The 22,330-nt window shown below is 57.3% G+C and overlaps 1 protein-coding gene across 3 annotated transcripts; it reads right to left on the bottom strand.

The window, feature by feature from the left end:
• Positions 1 to 1,126: 1,126 nt before the first annotated feature.
• Positions 1,127 to 7,124, bottom strand: RPS19BP1 (ribosomal protein S19 binding protein 1). 3 transcript variants are annotated; one of them, XR_006886126.1, is made up of 6 exons: positions 7,001 to 7,124; positions 6,710 to 6,838; positions 4,554 to 4,651; positions 3,779 to 4,192; positions 2,363 to 2,426; positions 1,127 to 1,455 (listed from the first exon to the last, which is right to left on the bottom strand). XR_006886126.1 is itself a non-coding variant. In XM_046646083.1 (4 exons), the coding sequence occupies exons 1-4, from the start codon at positions 7,050 to 7,052 to the stop codon at positions 4,058 to 4,060; spliced, it is 414 nt and encodes a 137-aa protein (XP_046502039.1). In that variant the 5' UTR covers positions 7,053 to 7,124; the 3' UTR covers positions 3,671 to 4,057. The 3 variants fall into 3 exon arrangements, 1 of the variants encoding a protein (XP_046502039.1); XR_006886127.1 differs by having other exon boundaries at positions 1,127 to 1,452; XM_046646083.1 differs by lacking the exons at positions 1,127 to 1,455; positions 2,363 to 2,426 and having other exon boundaries at positions 3,671 to 4,192.
• Positions 7,125 to 22,330: the final 15,206 nt, after the last annotated feature.

Raw genomic sequence — 22,330 nt, 5'->3', positions numbered from 1 at the left:
CGGCTTGTTCCTTCCCACATTGCCAGGACCTGCAGCAGTGCCTGACAAATGATAGTACTTCTAGCTCCCATTTACTGAGGTCTGAGGCACAGCTCTGAGTGCGTACCAGGTGTCGCTCAGAGCCTCAGAGGAGCTGTGAGGAGCCGAGGAGTCTCCTCTTCACTGATGCAAGTCTGGGGGTGAGTGCTGGCTCGGGGCGGCTGGCAGAGCAATGACAGCTGCCTCCACACAGGCCATGCCCAGCACAGAGTGAGTGGTGATGGGTGGGGAGGGAGGCCGAGGGCCAGCCCCTCTGCACGTGGCCGTTGGTGGCCTCTGCAAGGCCTCAACTAGCCCCAGCCCCAGCCGATGAACGCAGAGGCAGGACTGGGCTCCACTCCAGCTGGGGTGGGGGGCTCCCGTTCAGAGCCAAGCCCTCCGCTGCCTGCACCTGGAGGCTGGGGCTGCCCAGCTCCTGGCATTTCCCGCCTGTTTTGTCTCTAGGATGAGGCTGCAGGTCCTGGAGCTGAGGAAATGGCCTTCCCGTTCCTCTACAACTATTCATGGGCACCCACTGTGTGCTAGACACTCTTCTGGGGGCTGGGGATTCAGCGGTGAGCAAAACACAGGAGTCTCTGCCCTCAATCTGGCAAGGGAGACTGGCAAGAAAAAGACGACATCCGACATGAGGGAGCAGCGGGAACGGCATGCAGAGGGCTGGGATGGAGGATTTCCTCCTTAAGGTGGGGATTTAGGGAGCCCCCCTCCCCCAGATAAGGGGGGCAGGAAGTGAGGGAAGGAGCCCAGCCAGGGGGAGGAGAGTTAGGGGCAAGGAACGAGCACCCAGGGCCTTGCAGCCCTGATAAGGCTTGAGTCTCCTCCCAGAGCCGGGGAGCCCCTGGAGCAAGAGCGACACTGGTTTCCATTTGAGGAGGATCCCTCTGGCAGCCTGTGAATGGCAGGGGCCTCCGCAGTCCTCCAGGCGTGGACTGGGCTGGGGTCGGTGCGGGCAGGGAGGGGAGCTGGGCAAGGCCTGGATGTATTCCAAGGTCAAGCAAGTCAGGCCCAGATGAGAGGCGACAGAAATGATGCCCTAGCGAGTGGCAGGACGTAGTTTCTGTTTCCTGAGGTGGGAAACCAGGGGAGGAGCAGGGTTTTATTTAAGTGTTTTGATGCTGGCAGAGGGTGGGCTCAGTCATCACGGGGGGGTTGGAGGTGTCTCTTAGACACGCAGGGGGGATGGCGAGAAGGCAGTGGACACAGAGACCGGGAACCAGGAGAGGGTCCAGCTGAAAGTCCCTGCAGAGGCACTCGAGTGCCAGCACCCGCGTCAGGGACCACATGGGGCGAGGAGGGCGCTCACAGTCCACTGGAGGCACAGCAGGTAGAGCTCAGACCAAGGGGAAAGCGAGAGCTCCAGGAGTCAGGACTGTCCGAGGCTAGGCATCCACCGTGGAGGGGGGTCACAGCAGGCTGCTGGAGGAAAGGGCACCTGAGCTGAGCTTTGGAGGGTGGGGAAAGTTGTGGACATGGAGAGGATGGGGAGAGCAGCCCAAGCCAGCCAGCCCAGGCACACTGGGAGGTGGGAGTGGATGGGCACACGCCGTGACGGCTCCGACCCCAGCTCTGCTGGAGGCTGGGGACCTGCCCGTCCACCCAGCTCCTGTGGACACTTGAGCTCTGGGCGGGCCTGGTGGGGGCCTGTAGCTGGGCCCAGTGAGGTCCCATGTGGCAGTCCTGGCACACTCCTGCCCAGCTCCTTGTCCAACCCTTCCAGTCAGAGGACAGGGAGTGGGGATGGCTCGACAGCCCGTCACTGTGGAGCCACAGGAAGCTGAGGCCGGGGCCCTCCTGTGGTCACCGTGTGGGTTCCTCTGACATACTCAGCCTGCCTGCCCCCAACCTGTCAGCCACCCAAAACCACCGAGACAACCGCTTCCAGGCGCTTTACACCCACTCCTGTCTCAGCCGCGGACAGCCGCCTCCTTCCGCGTCTTTAGCCACGGTGTGATTCTGGCAACTCAGTGTCCTCATATTTGGGCCCTGTCCCTTCCTTTCCCAGAACATCTGTCAGTCACAGATCCTGGGGCTCATGGTCATCATGGTGAGCACCCCCGACCCCCAACTTCTGCATGTCCGCCCATGGTCACACAGCTCCCTCCTGCAGGGCCTGCAGCAGCCTCCCCTGGGCCCTGCCGCCCTCTAACCACCCGCATGGGAACCGTCCAGGGTGACTGTTCATACAGAGCCTGAGCCCCACCCCAGCCTCCTGGCCCAGACTCTCAGGGGTGAACACAAACGTGAGTCACACCAAGGTGCCATGGACGTGCCCCACTAGTGCTCCGTGGCATGAATGTAACCTAAGATTGACTTTAAAACTCACAAGCAGAGAAGCAGCAGAGGCCCTGCTCTCATCCTCCTTGGGAGGCCACCTTGTCACTCGACACCTGGGAGGAGGCAGGGAACATGAAGGTGACTGTGGAACTTGCTGGAAAGGGGCTCTGGAGCTCAGTGGCTGGTCAGGCTGTTCTCAGAAGCAAACTCCGAGGGAGCGGCTGAGCCAGCTGCTTGCTAAGCTGCTGAAAGAAGGGCGTGAGTCTCCAAGGATATCGAGTCCTCCCCACTGGGGTCGTTAAAGCGTGGTAGGTGAGGAGGAGTGTGGAGACTCTGAGGAGGACCAGCCTCCACCGTTCCCCCCCTTGAGGAAGGCGGGTCAGGACCGTTTGGAGCCACAGCCCCTCCTCTCCGCCCAAGCCTGACCACCTGGACGGACGGGCTGCTTCCTGCGGCTCAGGTGGAGGCCACCTGCAGACAGCCGCCTCCAGCTCGGCCTCAGTCCCCACGTGGGGAGGAAAGCTGTTAATAACCGGCAGCAGACCCCTGGGCAGCTGGGGCTGCAGGCGAACCCATCGTGGGTCTGGCAGATTCTCACTCCCCAGCTGCCCAGCCACAGGGGACCCTCAAGAAGTCCTCCACCAGAAAATGCCACCACCTAAGGAGCCCCTTAGATGGGGGGAGGGAAAGCGAGGGGCTCAGGAGACACATGGAGCTGCCTGAAGGTGTCCAGGGCCTTTTCCCCGTGATGCCCGCCCCCAGCCCCGCCCCACAGAAGGCACTCCGGAGCCTCTAGATTCCCTAGGACTCCTGGTCTCCTCCACACCGAAGGCTGGGCTGGTCTAAACCATCACCCGCTCGTGCCTTCCACCGTGGCCCTGGCACTGCGCTGCTGGAGGTGGCCCAGCCTCTGCCCTCACAGAGGGTGGCCCTGGCCCCAGCCCCACCCTGCTCCTCCAGCACAGACCTGAGTGTGAAATCCTGTTCTTGAGATCACTTCCTCTACTTCCCCACCTCACGTGACAGAGATAAAAGAAAAAGAAAGGTGGCCTTGACCGCTGGCTTTGAGGCCAAAGCCCTCCCCCTCCCCAGACCCTGGTGCCACCTTCCCAGGACGAAGCCCCCAGCAGCTATTTTTGCCTCAAGGGCTACTTCCTCAGCAGTGGCTGCCCCCTCCAGGGCAGGAGGCCCGTCCGGAGTACGTTGGCAGATGCTGTGTGAACTGCTCTTCGGGCCACCTGCACTGGGGCTGGACTGGAGGATGTCCGACCAGGAGCCACAGGGAGACGGGGGGAAAGGAGGGCGGGCTCCTGGTGCCAGAGGAGATGGGAGACACCCCATACGTCACATCAGCCTCTCTCTCTGGTGCATTTATTAGAACCTGTTGGCCTATCCAGGACCCTCCTCCTACTCCTGGAGCGCCCAGTAACTGGCCTTTCCATAGCACACAGCCTGGAGGCCTTACCTGGGCCAAAGCAGAGTCAGAAATGTTCCTTTCTGGCAGGGCCTCCTCCCCAGCCTGCAGATGTGAGCTCCAGTCTGAATGTAAACCCTCCCCAGGCTTCCAGCTCCACTGCAGCCCCGCCTGGCTCCAGCTCTGGGGCTTCCTTGAGCTGGGCTGGCCGTGGGTTGCTGTCTGCTGGCTGCACCGTCCACAGTGGGGGCCTGGGGCCGGCAGAGGCTGTGAGGTCAGAGGCGGCGGCTGGGCGTGAGCGCCTCGCCCACTGCGCCGCCCCCCAGGAGCCTAGCTGCCGAAGTACTCCTGCTGGAACTTCTGGAAGTCTTCCTCGGTGAACACGGGGCCCTCGGCCTTCTTCTTCTTCTTCGTCTTGGCCACAGGCCGGTCACAGGCTTTTCGGCCCCGGTTCTGACGCACAATCTGGGGGTGTAGCAGAGTCAGGATCCCGGGTGGTAACTCCGGGCAGATGAGGGACTTCCTCTTGGAGCCGCACAGCCTGGCACAGCTGACCCAGTGCTGCCCTCCCACCTGGCCCTCACACCCTCCTGGGGGCAGGGCACATTGTCTCCATGTACAGAGGGGCAACATGAGGCCCACGAGGGTCACAGGGGACCAGGCCAGGTCCAGCCTCCCACCTTCCCTGCTTGGCTCTCAGCCCTCCCAGCACAGCAATGTGGTCCAGCTCTGAGGAGCCTGGTGGTGGCTCAACCTCCACGCTAAGTCTCAGGGCTCGGACCCTCATGGATCCCAGGAGCAGCCCCAGTTCCCAGCGCCGACAAACCTGCTGGGTGACGGACTCCGCCACGGCACTTCTGGCACTGGTCATAAACTTCAGGTTCACCCCCAGGTAGCCTCGACGCTCTCGCTTCTGGAACTCGGCTGTGGACGACAGGCAGGGTGGCATCATTTCGCTCCCTCCCTGGAAGCCTGCTGGGTCCCCTCCTCCACCTCCCTACTCCACCCGCACCCCGCGGCCCCGCCAAAGGCCCGTCATCCCGTCTCTGGATTACTGCGACAGCAGGGCTCCTGTCTGTCAAATCCACCCTCCACACAGATCCCGCTGAAAGCCCCCTCGGCTCCCAGGTGCTCAAGTGCCTTACTGGACAAATCCTTCTGAGTGCTGCCTGTGTGTCAGGCCCTGTGCTGGGTGTGGAGCACACAGCAGGAAATAGGCAGGCAAAGACGGGGAGCTTGGATTCCAGGGGGAGAGAGATGGTAGACAAGGTTAACCGTATGTTAGAGGGCAATACATTCTATGGAGAAAAACAGAACAGTACACAGAAATGGGGAACGCCGGCAGTAGACGGTTGCAATTCTAAGTAGGAGGGTCAGAGAAGTCCTCAGTAAAACGATGTTTGAGCAGACTCGAGGGAGAACACGGACATCTGGGGGAAGAGCACTCTAGGTAGAGGAAATAGCCAGTGCAAAGGTCCTGAAGCAGAAGTGTGACTAACAAGTTTGAAGAACAGAAAGTGAGTGGGGAGGGGAGAGCAGTCGGGATTGAAGCTGACAGGGGCAGACCACCAGGCACTGTAGGAACTGGGGTTTCACTGACTCCGATGGGAGGCACTGGAGATCGCAGGGCAGAGGAGAGCCGGGGCCAACTTATGATTTTACAAGATTGCTTCGCCTGCTGTAGTGGGGGTGAGATTACTGGGTGGGGGGAGTGGGAGACGGGAGGCCAGGTAGGACGCTTTGCAATAATCCAGGCAAGAGATGATGTAGCTCAGACCAAGGTGGCATCCAGAGGTGTTGTCTAGACTGGCCACTCAGACTCAAGTTCCCTCACTCATTAGTTACGTAGCATCACAGGGCGGTGGGGCAAGGGCTGGGATGGATGGGGGCGACGTCTGGCATCCTATGCTCCTGCCTCACACCAACATCACTGATGCTCACGTGTGTCTCCCTTTCCTGCCTCCACGCTTTCGTTCAGGCTGTGTTTCCTTCTCAGAATTCACAGTTCTTTTAACAGATACTGGAACGCATTTTATGCCCCTGGCCCTGGGGACTCAAAGACATACTGGGAGCTCACCAACTCCTACCACATGTCAAAACACCCCACCATCCTGTCCACACCTGCCCCCCTCCTTAAGTGGCACCTCACCCCCAAGATGCTCTACTAGAAAAGGGGCTCCATTCTGGTATTTCCCTCCTCCTCCATCCTCACAGTCAACTCTCCCTCTCACTGCATCTTCCCCGGCACATTCTCTTGCTAACTCTGCACCGTGGCCTCCGCCCAGGCCACCACACCTCCCACCTGCACGGAGCAGGTAAGAGCAGGGTTCTGAGACACACTGCCTGGCTTCTACCTGCACCGGCGGGGCAGGTGCCTGTTTCTACATCTGTAAAATGGGGGTGATGACAGTACCGCCCTCGCGGGCATACTCTGAAGAGTTAAATGAGCGAACATTTGTACAGGGCTTGGAACAGCCCCGGGCACGCAGAGTGTGAACTGTCTGTTAAATGCTCCATCTCTGACCCTTGCTCGCTATGTCACCTGTACCGGCTTCTCTTTCAAATTTCCAAAGGCCACAACTTCTTTCCGACTCTGCATGGGTCGTCTCTCTGGAGTACCTGCCCCTGGCTCGCCCCTACAGGTCCTGCGGTCTGGGCTTCAACGTGGCGCCCTCAGAGAAGTCCGATGGGGCCCTTCACTCTCAGCCGTCTCAGAGCACCGGTCTACCTTCCCGGCCCCGTCGCGCTCAGCAACCACACGCTCATGTGGAAACTCCGACGCTCCTCCCCACTCCAGGAGGGCAGATGAGGATCAGGGTCGGCGTGTCTCCGCCACTCCCGTTCTCCCAGGCCCCGCTCCGCGCCCGGCGCACGGAGGCGTTCCAGAAATGCCCGGGGCCGCTTCAGCCCGGCCTCCCGCGCCCCCTCCTCCAGGACGCCCACCACCCCGGAGCCGCACGCCCAGCTCCTCCCCGGGCTCACCCAGCGCGGACTTGGGCACCTTTCCCTTGGCTGAGTTCCGCAGTTTCTGGGCCTGGGTCGCCTTCGCCTTCCGGGACCGCTTGCCCGGAGGCCCAGTGGGCTTGGTCTGGCCGGGCGCGGCGCCGGGGGCTGCGGGGGAAGAGAGAGGACCGGGCCGGGGTCGGAGGGCGCTCGGGGCTCCCATCCCACCCGGGCTGAGGCCGGCCGCGATCGTCCCGCACCCTTGGGGCCCCGGCCCCCATCCCCGCCGCCCTCCCGGCTGCGCTGGGCGTCCCCGGCAGGCCTCCTCACCCTCGGGCGCCCCCAGAAGCTCCAGGCCCCGCCGCAGCAGGGCCGCCGACATGGCTGCGCTTAGCTCCGCCCACACGCCCAAGCTACTTCCGCCTTGGCCTCCCGCGTCGTCTCCGCGGAAACACTAGCCGGAACAGAAGGTTCCGGAGTGGGCGGGCGGAAGTGCCCACCTTCTTCAAGACGCATGCGTTAGGCTTTTCGGTCGGCTAATGTGAGGAAAAAGGGGCTGGATCTGGAGGCGGGGCAAACGCACAGAAGGACGCACTTGTTGTCCAATCCCAACCGCTAGCGGGCAAGGCCACGCCTTCTCCCGGAAGCCGTCCACTACTGGCCCAGCCTGGTTGGTCCAGCCTCTCGGGACTGGCCGCTCCGTAGTGGGCGGGGCCGGGGGCGGGGCCGGGGGAGGGGCCGAGTGTTACCTTTCTCACTTTTTACGAGCGAGGAAAATGTAGAGTCTGATCTCTTTTCGTATACTTCAACCAAAGCAACAGATCGAGTGCGGCATGAGATCCAGCTGTTTTCCGTTAAGCCAGACGTTAAAGACATTTGCAAAAATACAAAACAATGTCAATGGTTTCCCACTATTTTGTTTTTTCTTTTGGAAGATACAACTATTTTCATAAAAATGTGTTATGTTAACATGCAATGGGTTTGTTATTATTTTAAATGCATTAATAAATATTTTAAAAATTTCTCAGTTTTAGTTTCTAATGTAAATATCAATTAAATATTTACATGTACAAAACCCTTTGGGCTCCGGAATTTTTTAAAGAGTGTAAAGAGGTTCTTAGACCAAAAAGTTTGAGAGCTTCCGGCCCAGAAATGACCCTTCTTGTAGCGGGAGGAACACTGCCCTGTACACTGCCCCATCTGCAGCTCCTGGCCGCGTCCGTGGCACAGAGATGCTCAATAAATGAGCAGTGGGTGAGGAGGAAGCCCTGAGTCACCGAGCAAACAGGTTCTGGGGGCCTTTTCTATACCTGACTCTGTGAGTGTGACACGGAGATGACTCAGCTGGTCCTTCCTGGAGGAACCTCACTGTCTCGCCTCAATCGGCTACTCCAGGAGGGAGAGAAACACTTAAATAGATGCTAATAATAACAGACACTATGTGAAGGCACTGTTCTACATGTTTTGCATTTGTTAACTACTCTCCCCTCCCACCCCCCCACACTCTGAGGCAGGAACCACTGTTTTCCCCATTTTACAGATGAGGAAACAGGCACAGAGAGGCCGAGGAACCTGCCCAGGTCACACAGGTGGTGTCAGAGCCGGGAATCAAGGCGGACAGCCTGCCCTGAGCGTTGGTGGGCTGCACTCCTGCACCATCCACCCAGGAGAGCAGTGCTGTGGCACTGAGTGGGGCCTGTCCAGCTGTGGGAGTCAGGAGGCTTCTGGAGGAGAAGAGGAGCTGACCACGTGGGAGGGGAGAGTCCTAGGCAGGAGGACCCCATAGTGAGGGCATGTCCCCTGGGACAGGAGTTACCCAGAGGATCCCTGAGGGCAGGATGGTCTAGTTGATGTCAGACTCCTCCAGCTTACCCCAAGAGCTGTGGGGGCCCCGGAGAGTTGTCAGACATGCTCTTTTTTCCTGCTTCTAAAATAGCCAGATTGTTTTCTTATTTCTTATGTTTATTGTTTATTGTCTGTCCCCGCACGTCCCACTGTAAGCTCCACAAGGGCGGAGATCTTTGTTTTGTTCATTGTTACATCTGTAGCACCTGGAACAGTGAGGGCTCGGCATATAGTAAGGGCTCCATAAATGCACGAATTAGATGGATGAACGGTTGAGTTTGGGACGCCTGTGAAGAGTGGGGCAGAGATGTCCAGGAGGTCGCCAGATGTGTGAGTCTGCCCCTCAGGAGGGCACAGGACCAAGCTCTACCGCCCCCCTCATTCCTCCCGAGCTGGGGTGGTCAGCACTGGGGCCCGGGAGTGGAGAACTCATCGTTTTCCGGTGTCCCAGCGAACAGGGGCTCCTGGGGCCGGTGGCTTCCTGCCGTGCCCCCAGCTCAGCCCTGCGCTCAGCCGGACTCTGCAAGGGCCGGGCGGCCTCTTTGGCCACGAGGTGGCGCCGCAGGACAGGGTTCTCGCGCCGCCGTCCAGGGTGGCCTGTCTCGGCAGGAGTGTGGGGTCGGGCTGCCCCTCGACCTCAGCTGGCCCTTTCCAGCCAGCACTGCGGGCCGGCCACAGCTTCCTGCTGTCCCTGCCCTGCGACTTTCGAAGACCGGGCTAGACACCCCTCATGGGCCTGGCCTGGAGGAGTGGGTGGGGAAACTGAGGCAGAGGCACCAGGCAGGGCTGCCCCCGGGGAGATGAGGTCTCCTTCCGGAAGGGTGTGCAAATGACAGCTGGACACTCACTGCTGGGGAGGCTGCAGGTGGCTGTATGACCTTAGCCAATGCCTTAACAGAGAGTGCCTCAGTTTCCTCATCTGTTAAATGGGGCTTTGTAGTAACGTCCTGATAAGGTGGCTGTGAGGCGGCAGGAGCTTGATCCAGAGAAGCACCCAGCACAAGGGCTGGGTGGGTCAGCGTCCACGACTGTTCAGGGCCCGTGGTACAGACACGGCCACTGCCACTCTGGGTGAACGAGGTGCCAGGCCTGTCCTGGAGCCCCGATGGCTCAGGCCCGGGAGGCAGCGCCCTCCTGCTCTGCCCCTCTCCCTAGGGAAGGGCGGTCAGCAAGCCTCACAGGTGGGTTCCTGTCCTGGTTGTAAGACGTGGGAAGAGCTGCCTTCCTGCTCTGAGCTGTTTCCTCGTGTGGATGTGCAGCCTGGGGCCCTGCCTGCCTGCAGCCCTTCCTGGGGGCCCTCGGTGCCTGCTAGCTGGGGCCCTGGGCCATACAGGAGCCACACCACAGTGAGGGTTCTGCCGTCCTAGTCCTGGTCGCCCGCATGCCTCATCCCTGTCTCCTTCCTGGCCTTCCTGGCCCCAGCTCAACCTCACTAGGCCTCAGGGGCACCCAGGGCTCAGAGGGAGGCAGGGTCTTCTGCAAGGTCCCACAGCATTTCAAGAGCAGAGTCGGGACTAGAAGCCAGGTCTTGGAGTCCTGAGCAAGAATGCGCACGAGTATGTGCAAGTGTGGGTGTGAGTGTGCCTGGGGGGGTGTGTGTGGCCTTTTTGACTCGTGCGTTTGGGGAACACCTGGGATCTTGTCATTTTTGCTTTTCTCCACCTTTCTTTCTGGGTCTCTTTATCTCCTTATCCCCACCTCTGACTCTTGTCTTCCTGTGTTTCTGTCCTCTCTCTTTCCATCTCTTCCTCAGTCAGCCCCTGCCCCCTAAGCTCCTGGCCTCTCTCCACCTTCAAAGTGAAAACCCAAATGGAATTTCCAGTTGCCTTTTCCGACTGTGGGTTGCGAGTCTGCGTGTGTCCGCACCTCTCCCTTCTCTGCGCCCTGCTCTGCATTACTGCTCAGTCCTCTCTCCCTCTCTCCTGCTCACCTCCGACTCCGCCATCAGTGGCTTTGAAGTGCATTTATATGAAAGCTCAAGAGAAAATCCGTTTCTGCACCATCCGGTTCTAAATTGACTATTGATGGGGGAGTGGGCTCCTCTCACCCTCTCATCTCCTCTCCTCCAACCTGCTCAGGGTCTCTCCAGCTTTCTGTTCTAAAAGGTGATGCTGTGTTTCGTGTCTGTTTCCTTCTGACCACACTGTCACCAGGCAATCACTCCTCAGTTTCCTGGGCCAGCATCCTCCTGCATGGAGGAGGGGATTGTAAGGCGGTGGGAGATGGGAGATGGGAGATGGGCAGGCTGGGGGCATCCCCAGGGGTCTGGGGCTCACACAGAGGCTCTGGGTTCGACAGACTGGGCTTGCACAGCTGTGTGCCCAAAAGCAAGCCGCCTTCCTTCTCTGGGCCTGTTTCCTCCTCTGTGAACTGGGCTTTGAGAAATATTGTCCAGCCCTCCTCCCAAGGCTGGGGGGGGAGGGGTGCCCAGAGCCCCTGGCTCCTGGGTCCCAACGTCTAGAGGGAGCATGGGTTCTGTGCAGGTTCAAATTCTGGCTTTTTCATTCACTAGCTGTGTGACCTTGGGTAAGTCACGTAACCTCTCTTGCCTGATTTCCTCATCTGTGAGTTGATTATAATAATAGTCCCCACCTCCTAGGGTTGCTGTGAGGATTGACTGCAAAGCACTTGGAAAAGCACACTGTGCACAGAGTAAGCACTGAATGTTCGTAAATAAATGATTGCCATGTGGCCCAGCTGTGTGCCCGTGGGACCTGTGCCCACATCTGTGTGCGTGACCTGCCATGTATGTAGCCGCTGGAGCTCCATGCTCTTGTGATCAGCACACGGGGAGTTTGAGGCCACAGAGAATGATGCTCAAGAGCCTGGAGTCAGCAGGTGTACATTTAAATGAAGCCTTTGCCACTTACCAGCTGTGTGACCTGAGGAGGTTATATCACCTCTCTGAGCTTCGTGGAGGGTTTAGTGGGGGCTGGCAGTGTCTCCCTCACAGGTCTGTTGGAAGGTGCAATGAGAGGTTGCATGGAATGTGCTGAGCACTTGGCCTGGCCCTTAATCATATATTCACTCAACAGACATCTGCTGGGCACACACTAGGAGACAGGCTGCATGCAGGAAAGCAGATTTGAGTGAACGAGGGCCTCTGTCTGGGCCTGGTGGTGCTTACACATTTGTGTTACACTCTCAGCAAGAGTGAGCCTCTGCTGCCCCCTGACGGCCTGTGTTTGTGACCCCAGGGTTTGCGGGGTTAAGGGTGGTCCCCACAAATAGGCCTCAGGAAGGACCATCTGGGAGGGCCAGGCAGAGAAGGGTGGCTTCTTTTCAACAGTTTGAAAAGATAAAATTGTTGGCAGGACTGATTTAAGAACTTAGTAAAGACACAGGAAGAAGCTGCTGGAAATTCTTCCTGGGGATCTGGGGTCGGACGATGACTCTGGGTGGGCGTCAAAGGTGGAGTCCTTTTAATGACTCAACCCTGACCAGCCAAAGACCCAGCTCTGCCACTGAGTCGCTGTGTGCACATCCCTTCCTTCTAGGGCCTCAGTTCCCTCTGGGGCAGGACGGGAGGGGTCCCCCGGCTCCGCCAGGCCCCTAAGGCCACTGAGATGTCCAGAGGTTACAGGGAGAAAGAGGGGAGCTTGGAAGACTCGGGGAGGACTTGGGCGCCCTCAGCAAGCCAACGCCCCTCCCCACTGCCACCCTGTACGGAGACCTCCTGGTAGGAAGGGCGTTAGGGTGTCCTTAGGCAGAGTGGATGGAGCCCAGACTCTGGGCACTTGGCCTCACTGTGAGACCTTGAACGAGTCCCTTCTTTGCTCAGGGCCTCAGAGTCCCCATCTTGGCAGTGGGGACAGACACTAGGAGTTTGGTGGTAGAGAAAGTGTCACAGGAGGGCTCTGGTAGGGGAGGGGGCTTCTGGCTCCCAGGGGGCGGGGGAGGGTTCTGTCCCTTCCAACCTCAGCTTTTTAATTCTAATTACATCTCCATTAAAATGCAAATTTCCAACAAATGCCTGGAATAGAGGGCCTGTTGTCAAGGCAACTGGAGTCTGGGGGTGGGGAGGGGGAGCCTGTCTGCATCTCCTGATCCTCCCAGACCAAGCTGGGGCCTGCCTGGAAGCTCCCCTCCTCCCCCTCTCAGAGCTCTGGGCATCTCACCCACAGCTTGGGGGTCTCCTGCCCCAACGCTGGGTCTTCAGGGGAAGGGAGCTGCGTAACCTTGTGGAAGTCATTTCCCCTTCTTGGCCTCAGTTTCCCCATCTTCGAAACAGGGATAATGTCATAGGCCTCTCTTGCAGGGTCGTCCTGGGGATCCAGTGAATTAATATATAGGACATCAGGGAATGGGGTCTGCACTCCAGATGCATTTCCGGGATGCCTAATGAAGCCATGTCTTGAACCCCTCCCTGTATGGGGTCAACACGTCTCTAGCCCCACCGAGTTCTAACCTCTGCTCTGACTCTGGACAAGGAGCCAAAAGACGGCGCGGGAGGGACCTTCAAGTCTTGTGCAGGCTCAATTCTTCAGGCTGAAGGTTCCCTTACACTAATCCTGAAGCCATTTGACTTTATGCTGTTCTTCCTTGCAAGGGGGATATGGATGTCTAAAAAGTGGAGGCAGGATGATCTTTCTGCCCCCAGTGGATCTGAAAACAAGGGAGGATAAAGAGAAGAAACTTTATGAAGGGAAAAGAGCTGGCAAAAGAAGCAGGAAGGGATGAATATATAGAGGAAGACGTTTCCCTTTTTGCCTCTGCTGCTAGGAAGCTCAGATTGACTAGTATTACTATATTACAGTAATAAATGTAATTTGTTACATTATTGTATTTCATTACTATGTTATTCAACTATAATAAATGTTCATTTCAACTTTCTAGAACATCCACCTCACTCCTGTTCCCTAAATGATTTCTGATCTTTTATTTTACTTTTTAAGAAATCCTTTTTAGAAACAGCTGAGAGTATAAATTATAAATTAACAATTATGACAGAGAGAGGAAGAATGAGCATAGGCTGCTCTGTGCAAACCTTTCAGCCCCTAAACTTCTGAACGACTGTGGCCTGAGGCTAAGTGCTGAGAGGGAGGGCTGGGGTTGGTGGGGTGACTGATGATTGAGTTTGAGTTCTTAATGCTAAGCTGGTGAGAGTGCATCTCAGCAGGAACAAGGGTGGGGCTTTCTGGGCTGCTCTTGAACGCGCTGGTTATAGAACCAGAGGGGGGCTCAGTTCCCAGAAGAGGCCTGGGAATGTGCATTCGCCCCGTGACGACCCGCGACAGGACAGTGCGTGGCGTTCACACCACCTCCCCACCTCTGCTGCAGCTTCCTTTGCAGGAGCCACGTTCTGGCCGTGGGATGTGGTGGAGGGGATGACGCCACCCTGGGCCCAGCCCGGAAAGCATCTTGAAAGCATCCCCCGCAATCTCCAGCCCGTTTTCCTTGCTACTGTGACCTTGGTACAGTGTGTCGTGGACCACAGGGGGCTGTCCAGTTGGATGTGACACATACAAGCAATAAACTATTGTGTTAAAACTCTGAGATTTCGGGGTCTGTTACCGCAGCAGCACAGCCAGTCATATCCTGACTAATACACCTCTCATTTTCCCTCCTGACAGTCCCCCAGGAGCCCCCAGGGGGTCAGGCTGCGGCTCTGGGATGACCTGTGTCACGCAAGGAGCATGCGCAGAGGCAGAACAAGGAGGAGTGCAGAGGACCAAGAAGCCTGGGCCTCAGCCCCTCTGCCTCCCTGGCCAGGAGCTGGGGCTTGAGGCCTGTGGGTGTGCTGAGCCTTCGGCCATGCCCCTGGAGCTTCCTCAGCCACAGAGGAGGAAACCTCAGGGTCCTGAGATGGCTCAGAGGTGGCACTTAGAGAGGAACAAGGGTCAGAGGCTGTCGCTTTCATCCGGCCCTGCAGGCCCTTGCTGGCAGCCCAGGAGAGCCAGCCCCCTTTGGGCCTCCTTTGCCAACCCGGGCAAAGAGAAGGCGTGAAATGTCTGAATCTCTCAGAGCACAGAGGTGGCGCTGAGGGTGCAGAGGACAGGGCTGGGGGGGTGGTGGAGACGTCCCTGGACCCAAGAGCTCCTAACTGGGTACACCCTGGGAGGCTGCATCCGCGTGAGGAGCCCTGGACCACGAGTCAGATGCAGCCAGAGGGGAATGCCAGATCTCCGATGGCAAAGCAGAGTTAGGAACTGTACCACCAGCTCCACCAAAGACCCAAGAGGGGCCGGTTCACTCCCTCCCCCGCAGCTGGCCCAGCCCAGCCAGTGCTCCTGGAGTCTCTGCTCCGTGCTGCCCCGTGCTTTGGAGACAGAGAAGAATTGCTCTGTCCCCAACACTCTCGAGAGTCTGGGGTGGGGGAGATAGGCGACAGGCCCTTGACTTGGGGTGATGAGGGCGGGCAGGCAGGAGACAGAGAGGAGGGGAGGGAGGAGGGCCCCTGCTGGAGGCCTCGCTACCCTGAGGGCAGGACAGACTACGCGTGTGCAGAGCCCAGCACAAGGGAAAGATGTGCCGCCTCTCGCTCCAAAATCTTTAAGCTGGTCAGAGCAGAGCATTAAACCAAGCAGGAGGCCCTTCTGAGCCCGGAGGGGTGGAGGGTGGGGGCCCTGGGTGACCGCACATGTCAATCCCCAGCCACCTCTCCCTGCCTGAGGGCATGGGGGGCCGGGAAGGGTTTTCAGCTTGAGCATTTTCTGAGCCATCCCCATCGCACCCCAGTCTACATGGTGGCCTCCAGCACAGAAGACAGGCGGCCTGGTGCAGATCCCGCCTGAGACCAGGGGCCGAGACCTACCTGCCTGTGCCTCAGTTTCCTCATCTGCAAAATGAAAAGAATAACACTTCACATTTTCTGACTACCATATATTTCCTTCTTCTTTTTCGTTGTCTTTCTTTCCAATCACAATGTAAGGACCACAGGGCTTCTTGTATCTTGTTCTTGCCTGTAGCCCCAGAACCTTGAATGGTGCCTGGCACATAGTGGGTGGATGACTGATGTTTGTTGAATGAACAAATGAGTGCGAAGCCATTTTTTAGGTAAAAAATATGTATTGAGCACCTACTATGTGCCAGGGACCATTTGGGAATTCAGAGTGAGTGAGGTTTGAGGCAGGAGGAGAGGAGTAGAGTGACAGTGAGGATGAGAGATGGCAAAACTGGGAGCGGTGGGTGGGGTGCAGATCGTGTCCACAGATGCAAGGACAGGGAGATGGACTGGCGGGAAGGGTCGGCTGGGAGGAGGCAGCCTTCATTCGTGTGTGGCTGTAACCTGTCACGGGGAGCTCACTCCTTAGCGGGCTGCCTGTTCCCTGGAAGGCTGGCCTGCAGACTTGGGAAGTTCTCCCTGGAGCTGGGGTCAAGTCAGCCCCGGCCACCCAGTGTCTGCGACCTCCTGCACTTGAGGTTATGGCCCTGCAATTGCCCAGAGGGGAGGCGAAGCCTGGTCTGTGAACAGTGCACCTTGCAGCCTCACTCCAGCAGGCAGTCCTGGGGCGGCCTCCCCTTGCTGGGGTCCTGACATGGTGGATACCGGCAGGAGATGTCCCCAGAGGGTCCCCTGAGACTCCTCTCTTGAGAAACGGGTACAAGGAGGGCTGGTGAGCCCAGCGGCCCTTGGCTAAGCCGCCCGAGCCTGCATGGCTTCTGTGAGTGCTCAGCCCTCTCCCTGGGCCCCCACGGTCACATCTCCACAGCCTCCTGGGTGTGTCCGTCTGCTCCCACGTGTCCCACAGACCTCTCAGCCTCAACTTGTCCCAAATGGGACTTGCTCTCCTCCCCCAAATCTGCTCTTCCTCCCCTCCCCCCCCCCCCCCCCGTCTCACCCCAACCAGAAACCGAGGTGCCACTCTCCCTTTCTCGTTGACCCCACAAGAGAGGAGTTACCTGTCCTGACCATTCAACCTTCCAAATCACCCTCAGACTCTCCCCACCCCTCCACCCCCAGCCCAAGTCGTCAGCCCCTCCGGACCTGCCTCCTGCCTCCGGACTGCCCCCAGGCTTGCCCACTTCAGATGCATCCCCGGGGCAGGGGTAGCTGGGAGGCCCCGTTGGGGTGGGCAGCTTTTGCCTGTCCAGTGGCAGCCCATGTGGCCTTCGGGGCTTCTGCTGTATCATCTGCCTGCCTCTGGGTTGGCAACACCCTCCTCCCTCCATACAAACCATTTGTACCCGGGGCCCCCTGCTTCAGCTTTAGCACAGACCAGCTCACAAGACCCCTGGGTCCTGGGGGCAGGAGGCTGGTCTGTGTCCCTCCCCCAGGTCTGGCCCCAGAATTGCCCCCTCTCCTGCCTCTGCCTTCCCTTTTGTCTGCCAGATGACCTCCTCCTGTGTCCCCTCAGGCCTGGCTGCCAGCTCTATCCCCTCCCCACCTTCCCTGTTACTCCCTGGGGGGAGGGAGCAGAGCAAGTGGTGAAAGGCAAGACTCTGTGAGGTTCAAATCCTGGCTCTACCATTTGTGGGCTGTGTGACCTCAGGCAAATTACTTAAACTCTCTGTGCCTTAGTTTCCTTAACATAAATTGTGCTTAACAATAACATCAGCCCCGTAGTTTGTTGTGGGAACTAAATGACCACGCTCTAAGTGCTTTATGAATGTAGCTCTCACGTTTTTGGTGCCCCACCATTTATGGAGTACTTGCCCACTTCACATCTGGTTCTCACACTTAATCTGTGACACAGGTGTCAGACCCATTTGACAAAGGTGGAAACTGAGGTCCTCATCTACTGAATGCAATAGAGAGGCTGGGATTTGGGGGTCAGACCCGGGAGTGTGTTCAAGCTCGGTCATTTCCTGTACATCCTTGAGGGAGGCCCTACCCTTTCAGAGCCTGCTTCCTGATCTTTCGAATCAGGATGATAAGCTTTACTTTGCAGGATCCTGAGAACCCACCACTTCCTCGCTGTGTGGCCTGTAGCTAGGCTACTTACCACCCAGTGCTTCAGTCTCCTCATCTATAAAACGGGGCTGATAATGCCAGCACCCCTCTCATAGGGCTGTGGTGAAGGTTGAGTTAATATGTGAAAGTGCTTAGGATAGTGTCTAGCACAAATGAAAACTGTATAAGTGTTTGCTATTGTTAGATTATTAATATTATTATTTGTTGATGAAATTTACACATATGCACAAGATTTCCCAAACACCTGCAGGAGGCTCATCCCTGGAGGGTCAGCATCCTTGGAGAAGACATCCCCTGGGATTCCTTGTCAGAGATGGGGTGTGTGTGTTCCGAGACCCCTGGGGAGGTGGGGCTTGTGGGCAGGGCTTCAAGGCGGAAAGAGCACCTTCAAGTCCTGGTTATGCCTCTTACCTGCCATGTGGCCTTGGGCAAGTCACTTTCTCTCCTTTGAGCCTCACTTTCCTCTTTTGCGAAACGCAGATGGTAACTCTGTGAGGTTAAAGTTGAGTCGGAGTTAGATAAAGTGCCTTATAAGACCAGACCCTTGAGAACTGATCACAATGCTTATGATGCTCCAGGACACGGAATCCACAACCGATTCCTCGCTGCACCCATGAGCACTGTGTCTTTGAAAATGCCAGGCAGGGGGCTTTGCCCTCTGCCCCTTGCTTCCTTTCCCAGCTGCCTTCCCGACCCTCTACCCAGCACCCTGCTTGTCCCACAGCCCAAGTCCGATGGAGGGATTCCCTGTGGAGAAAGTAGGGGGCACACAAAGTCCCAGAGGAAAATGGGACCCTGGCCTCTCCGTCTCCCTTCTCTGAACCAGGAAAGGAAACCCTCCCACCCTCTGGGAACGAATGAGCATTTCCTCAGACTCCAGCTCAAAGCTCCTGGGAGACCTAAATGAATTAAAGATGGAATTAAATTAGGAATCGCTCATTATTCAAAGGCTGGGATCCTTGGGCAGGTGGGGTGGTGGAGGAGTGGGGAGTGGCCATCTTTCTGCCAGGGCCCACAGATTCTCTCCTGAGGAGGGTGTGTGTGGCCAAATCCGGACCCAGGGGCCCAGGAAAAAGAGCAGACCCCCTCCCCACCTGCCCTCACTCAGAAGGACTCCCCTCACAGTCCCGGGCAGCTTCGGGATGCCCAGGATCTCGCTGGACAATCTTGCACAAGGCCCTTCTTTTCTCAGCCTCGGTTTTCTCATCTGCAGATGAGATGAAGCTGGAGGCAAGAGTCTATTAAACTGTCTTTAAGATTTATCTAAGAACCTGGAGACTCCTCCCTTTGAACATTTGCAATGCCCTCCTTGCTCAAGGAGTAAATTTTCACCTCTCCCCTTCAATCCTAGGATATTTAGCCAAGCATTTCTTTGGCTCAGCTCACTCACATAGAAGGAAAAGAAACTAAGTGAAAGGGTATGACAGGCCCTGTGCTAGCTGCTGGGGATACTGAGATGAGTGTGGTACCCGCTGCCCTGCAGTGTCCAGTGGGGGAGACAGAGGAGCTGGGCCTAGAAGGAGAAAGAGGGGGAAGGAAGGCACTCCAGGTAAGGGAATTAGCATGTGCAAAAGCCTGGAGGCAGGAGACAGTGCAGGGATGGGGCAGTGTAACTGGAGCATTGGGGGGCAGGTGTGCGCAGGGAATGAGGCCCCTGAGCCTGGGATGTGACGGGAAAGGGAGGGTTAGCACCCTTCTACGTTCCCAGAGGAAAACAAAATTTTCCAAAGTGTCAGAAATGTGATGGAGCTGTCAGGAGTACATGAAACAGCCACGGACCCTGGGAAACGGAAGTCACGGCTCTGTTTGTTCTGTGACAGTGTGAAAACTCACAACCTCTCATCAGGATGGGTAATAAAAACACAGGAAAACTAGAAGTGCTTTGGCTCATCTCTGCCGAGGACGTTACGCCCAGCCTGCCCCGTGTCCGCGCTCCAGCCTGGCTTCGTTTGTGCGTGTCAACACTCACTCAGCTCTCAGACATCTGGATCTGCCTCGGTTCCTCCATTCGTCAGCCATCTTTGCTTGTGGCGTTCTTCTTGGTCACTGTGGTTATTTGAAAACCATGCCAAAGAAGAAATCGCGCTGTCTCCCTGAAAATCTCTGGCTGGGCCACCTCCCTCACACTCCCTGTCCTTTGTCTTCTTTTTCGCCTTCCTTCCTCTTGCCACCTCTTCCCTCAGCCCTACTGACCTGCTGGGAGAGGTCTGGGTGGGAATGGACTCTGTCCAGGCCGGGGAGAGGCGCTGAGCAGGTTCAGCACCACGGACAGCGACACGTCCCAGGCGAGACGGGAGGCGGCCCCGCGGGCGGCTTGGGTGGTCGACCCAGGAGGTCGGCATGCAGGGTAGGTCGGGAGGCTGATGATGTAGAAGGAGCTCCCTGTGGGTCCAGAGATGATTTTGCCAATGGAATTCTTTCTCTCCTTTGTTCCCAAGATCACACACACAAATTCCATTTCTTCCTTGCTCTGCAGGTCTTGACTAGTGCTCTCTCTGACCCGGGGCTCTACTGTCCCTTCTCCAGCCCCAGCCTGCCTATCCTGGGCACTTAGTCCCACTGCCCCAGGCCCTCACCTCCGTCTCCTGGGGGCCTTTCTGGCCTGGCAGTCACGGGAGGCTCTGGTGTGGCTCATCTACTTGCATGCTGTGTGACCTTGGGCAAGCATCACCTTCCCCTCGCCCCACCCAACCACCTGGCATCAGGAAGGGGTGGTTGGACCATGTTATTTCTGAGCTTGGAGCCAACTCCCATGGTCAGCTCCTGGCAGCCAATACCCTAGTGGGGAGAGCTGCAGGCAAGGGCAGACGTGTGCTGTCGGCTGCGGGAGGGCGCAGGCATGGCCCTGTGGGCTTGGGAGAGGGAGAGGCAGGCAGGGGCATCGTGTGTGTTTGTGTGTGTGTTGGGGAGGGGAGGCGAGGGTGGGGGGAAGAACGCAGAGGAGCTGCTGGACCAGAACAGAAGAACCCCTTCGCCGTATATTTAGCTCATCGAGGTATATAAACAGAAACCTGGAGCAGACTCAGCGCTCCCCCCGACGCGTGAGTCATCAGTGCTTCTGCAGCTAAAGTTAGGCTCCAGTCACAGGCTGCCCCTCCCCTCTTCTCTTCCTCAGTCTCTGTCCCCTCACTACCTCCTTATCTCCTTATCTTTTTCTCCCCATCTTTCCCCTCTCCTCTCCTATCTTTCTCCCTAAATCTCTCTCCTCTTAGATGCTCTAAACTCACTCCCTCCCTGACCTGCCCAGCCCCTCCCTCTCCCCTTTGATTTTTTCCGCCTTCCTTCTCTTTCCTTTCCCGCCTTCTCTTTCCTTTCCCTCCATCTCCCTAACTCTCAATACGTCTTCCTCCCTCCCTGAGTGCATTTGGGAAAGCGTATATTTGCACTTGCACCTGTATTTGTGTGAACTTAATAATAATATCGTGTGTGTGTCTGTGTGTACTTGAGACGGAGTGTGAATGTATCCGTGAATGTGTGTCTTGGTGTGAGGGTGTATTTAATAGAAATGATCTCTGTTTGGATGTACGTGTGAGGGTGTCTGTGGTGTTTGTGGGTCTGTGTGTGTGTACACACACGACTGCGAGGGGTGTGTGTCAGTATCTCTGTGTTTCTTCTCCTTTGTGGGGAGGGCAACTCTGTACCCCGGAAGTAAATGCTCTGGGTTAAGCAGTGAAGAACCCCTCTTCCAGGTTTTTCTGGAGGTTTGCGGTGCAGAGGGATCCCCAGGCCTCTGCAGATTGGGAGCAGGGTGGCCGCAGGCTCCAGGCTATTTAGAGAGTGGACCCAGACTTGGCTTTTGAGTCCTGCCACTTTCTGCTGTGTGACCTTGGGCCAGTCTCTTGGCCTCTCTGATCCTTGCTTCTGCATCTGCCAGAGGAATGAAGATGATCCTGCTCATCTGGCCAAGTCGAGGGCACTGGGCGAGGGAATTCCTGGATGTGGAGGTACAGGTGGACAGTGGTGAGGCCTTGCTGGTAACTGGGACACCCGAGGTCTGTCACGTGTGTGCTTTTCTGCCTCAGTGGCTTGGCTCATGCTGCTTCCCCATCTGTGTATTTATAATTTATACCAACATTCAAACAGCATTGGAGGCCAGACCCCCCAAGTGGAAGTGTTCCCCCACCTTAATCCGTGGATGGCCACCCCACCTTCAAGGCACATCTTGAAAGCTGCTCTCTGCAGGAAGCCCCCCCAAATCTCTGTTGAGGGTGTGCACCTGCCTTCTCCCTCCCTGTGGGCTTCTCTAACCCCCGCCGCAGTCTGTGTCTCTGCCCTCCATGAAGGGATTCCTGGAAAGGTTTTACGAAAGGGAACCTGTGTCTGTGTGTGAACACATGCCCGCCCTGGGGACGGCGGCGCAAGAGAGTGCAAGATGAGAGACGGGGCGGGAGGGGCTGAGATAGGGGCTGAGACGCTGGTGGGGCAGTCGGAGCCCCAGGCTCTGCCCACCCAGAAGGAGAGGTGTCTGGGCCCTCAGGGGGTAGGTGGGCCCAGCTGTCAGGGCCATTTGCATCATGGCTCAAGGAGCCTGCAGAGCAAGCCTCAGTCCTCTGGCTCTAGAGTGGGCGGAGACTGAGGAACAGCACCCCTCCCAGCCACTTCTCTACACAGCGGCCAGGGTGATCTGTAGGATCTGAATCAGACCACATCCCTGACCACCGAAAATGACCCCGCCACCCTCACTCTCCACCGCCTCCCCTGCTTAGTTTTTCTCTACATGCTGATCATCAGCTGATGTACTATATATTTTACTCATTTATCTTACATATTTTCTGACTCACCCACTACAATATAAGCTCCATGAAGACAAGGACCCCATTTTGTTCACTGCTGGAACCCCAGGGCCTAGAACTGTGCCTGGCACACAGTCAGGGCTCAGGGAGGAGCTGCGAAGAGACAAAGCTGTCCCATCATGCTCTTCTGTGTGATAATCATTCACTCACTCATGCGTTCACTCAGCA

The sequence above is a fragment of the Equus quagga genome, chromosome 19, assembly GCF_021613505.1.
Source record: "Equus quagga isolate Etosha38 chromosome 19, UCLA_HA_Equagga_1.0, whole genome shotgun sequence".
NCBI lineage: Eukaryota > Metazoa > Chordata > Mammalia > Perissodactyla > Equidae > Equus > Equus quagga.
Note: the sequence above shows the minus strand (reverse complement) of the source record. Positions and strands in the feature narration are given on the sequence as shown.

Bases quoted from the DNA above. Each gene is read 5' to 3' on its own strand.
- RPS19BP1 (XM_046646083.1), bottom strand. From the start codon at position 7,052: ATGTCGGCGGCCCTGCTGCGGCGGGGCCTGGAGCTTCTGGGGGCGCCC. The intron at 6,839-7,000 runs GTGAGGAGGCCT...CTTCCCCCGCAG, and splicing joins GCTTCTGGGGGCGCCCGAGG to CCCCCGGCGCCGCGCCCGGC. The intron at 4,193-4,553 runs GTTTGTCGGCGC...CTACACCCCCAG, and splicing joins CGGAGTCCGTCACCCAGCAG to ATTGTGCGTCAGAACCGGGG.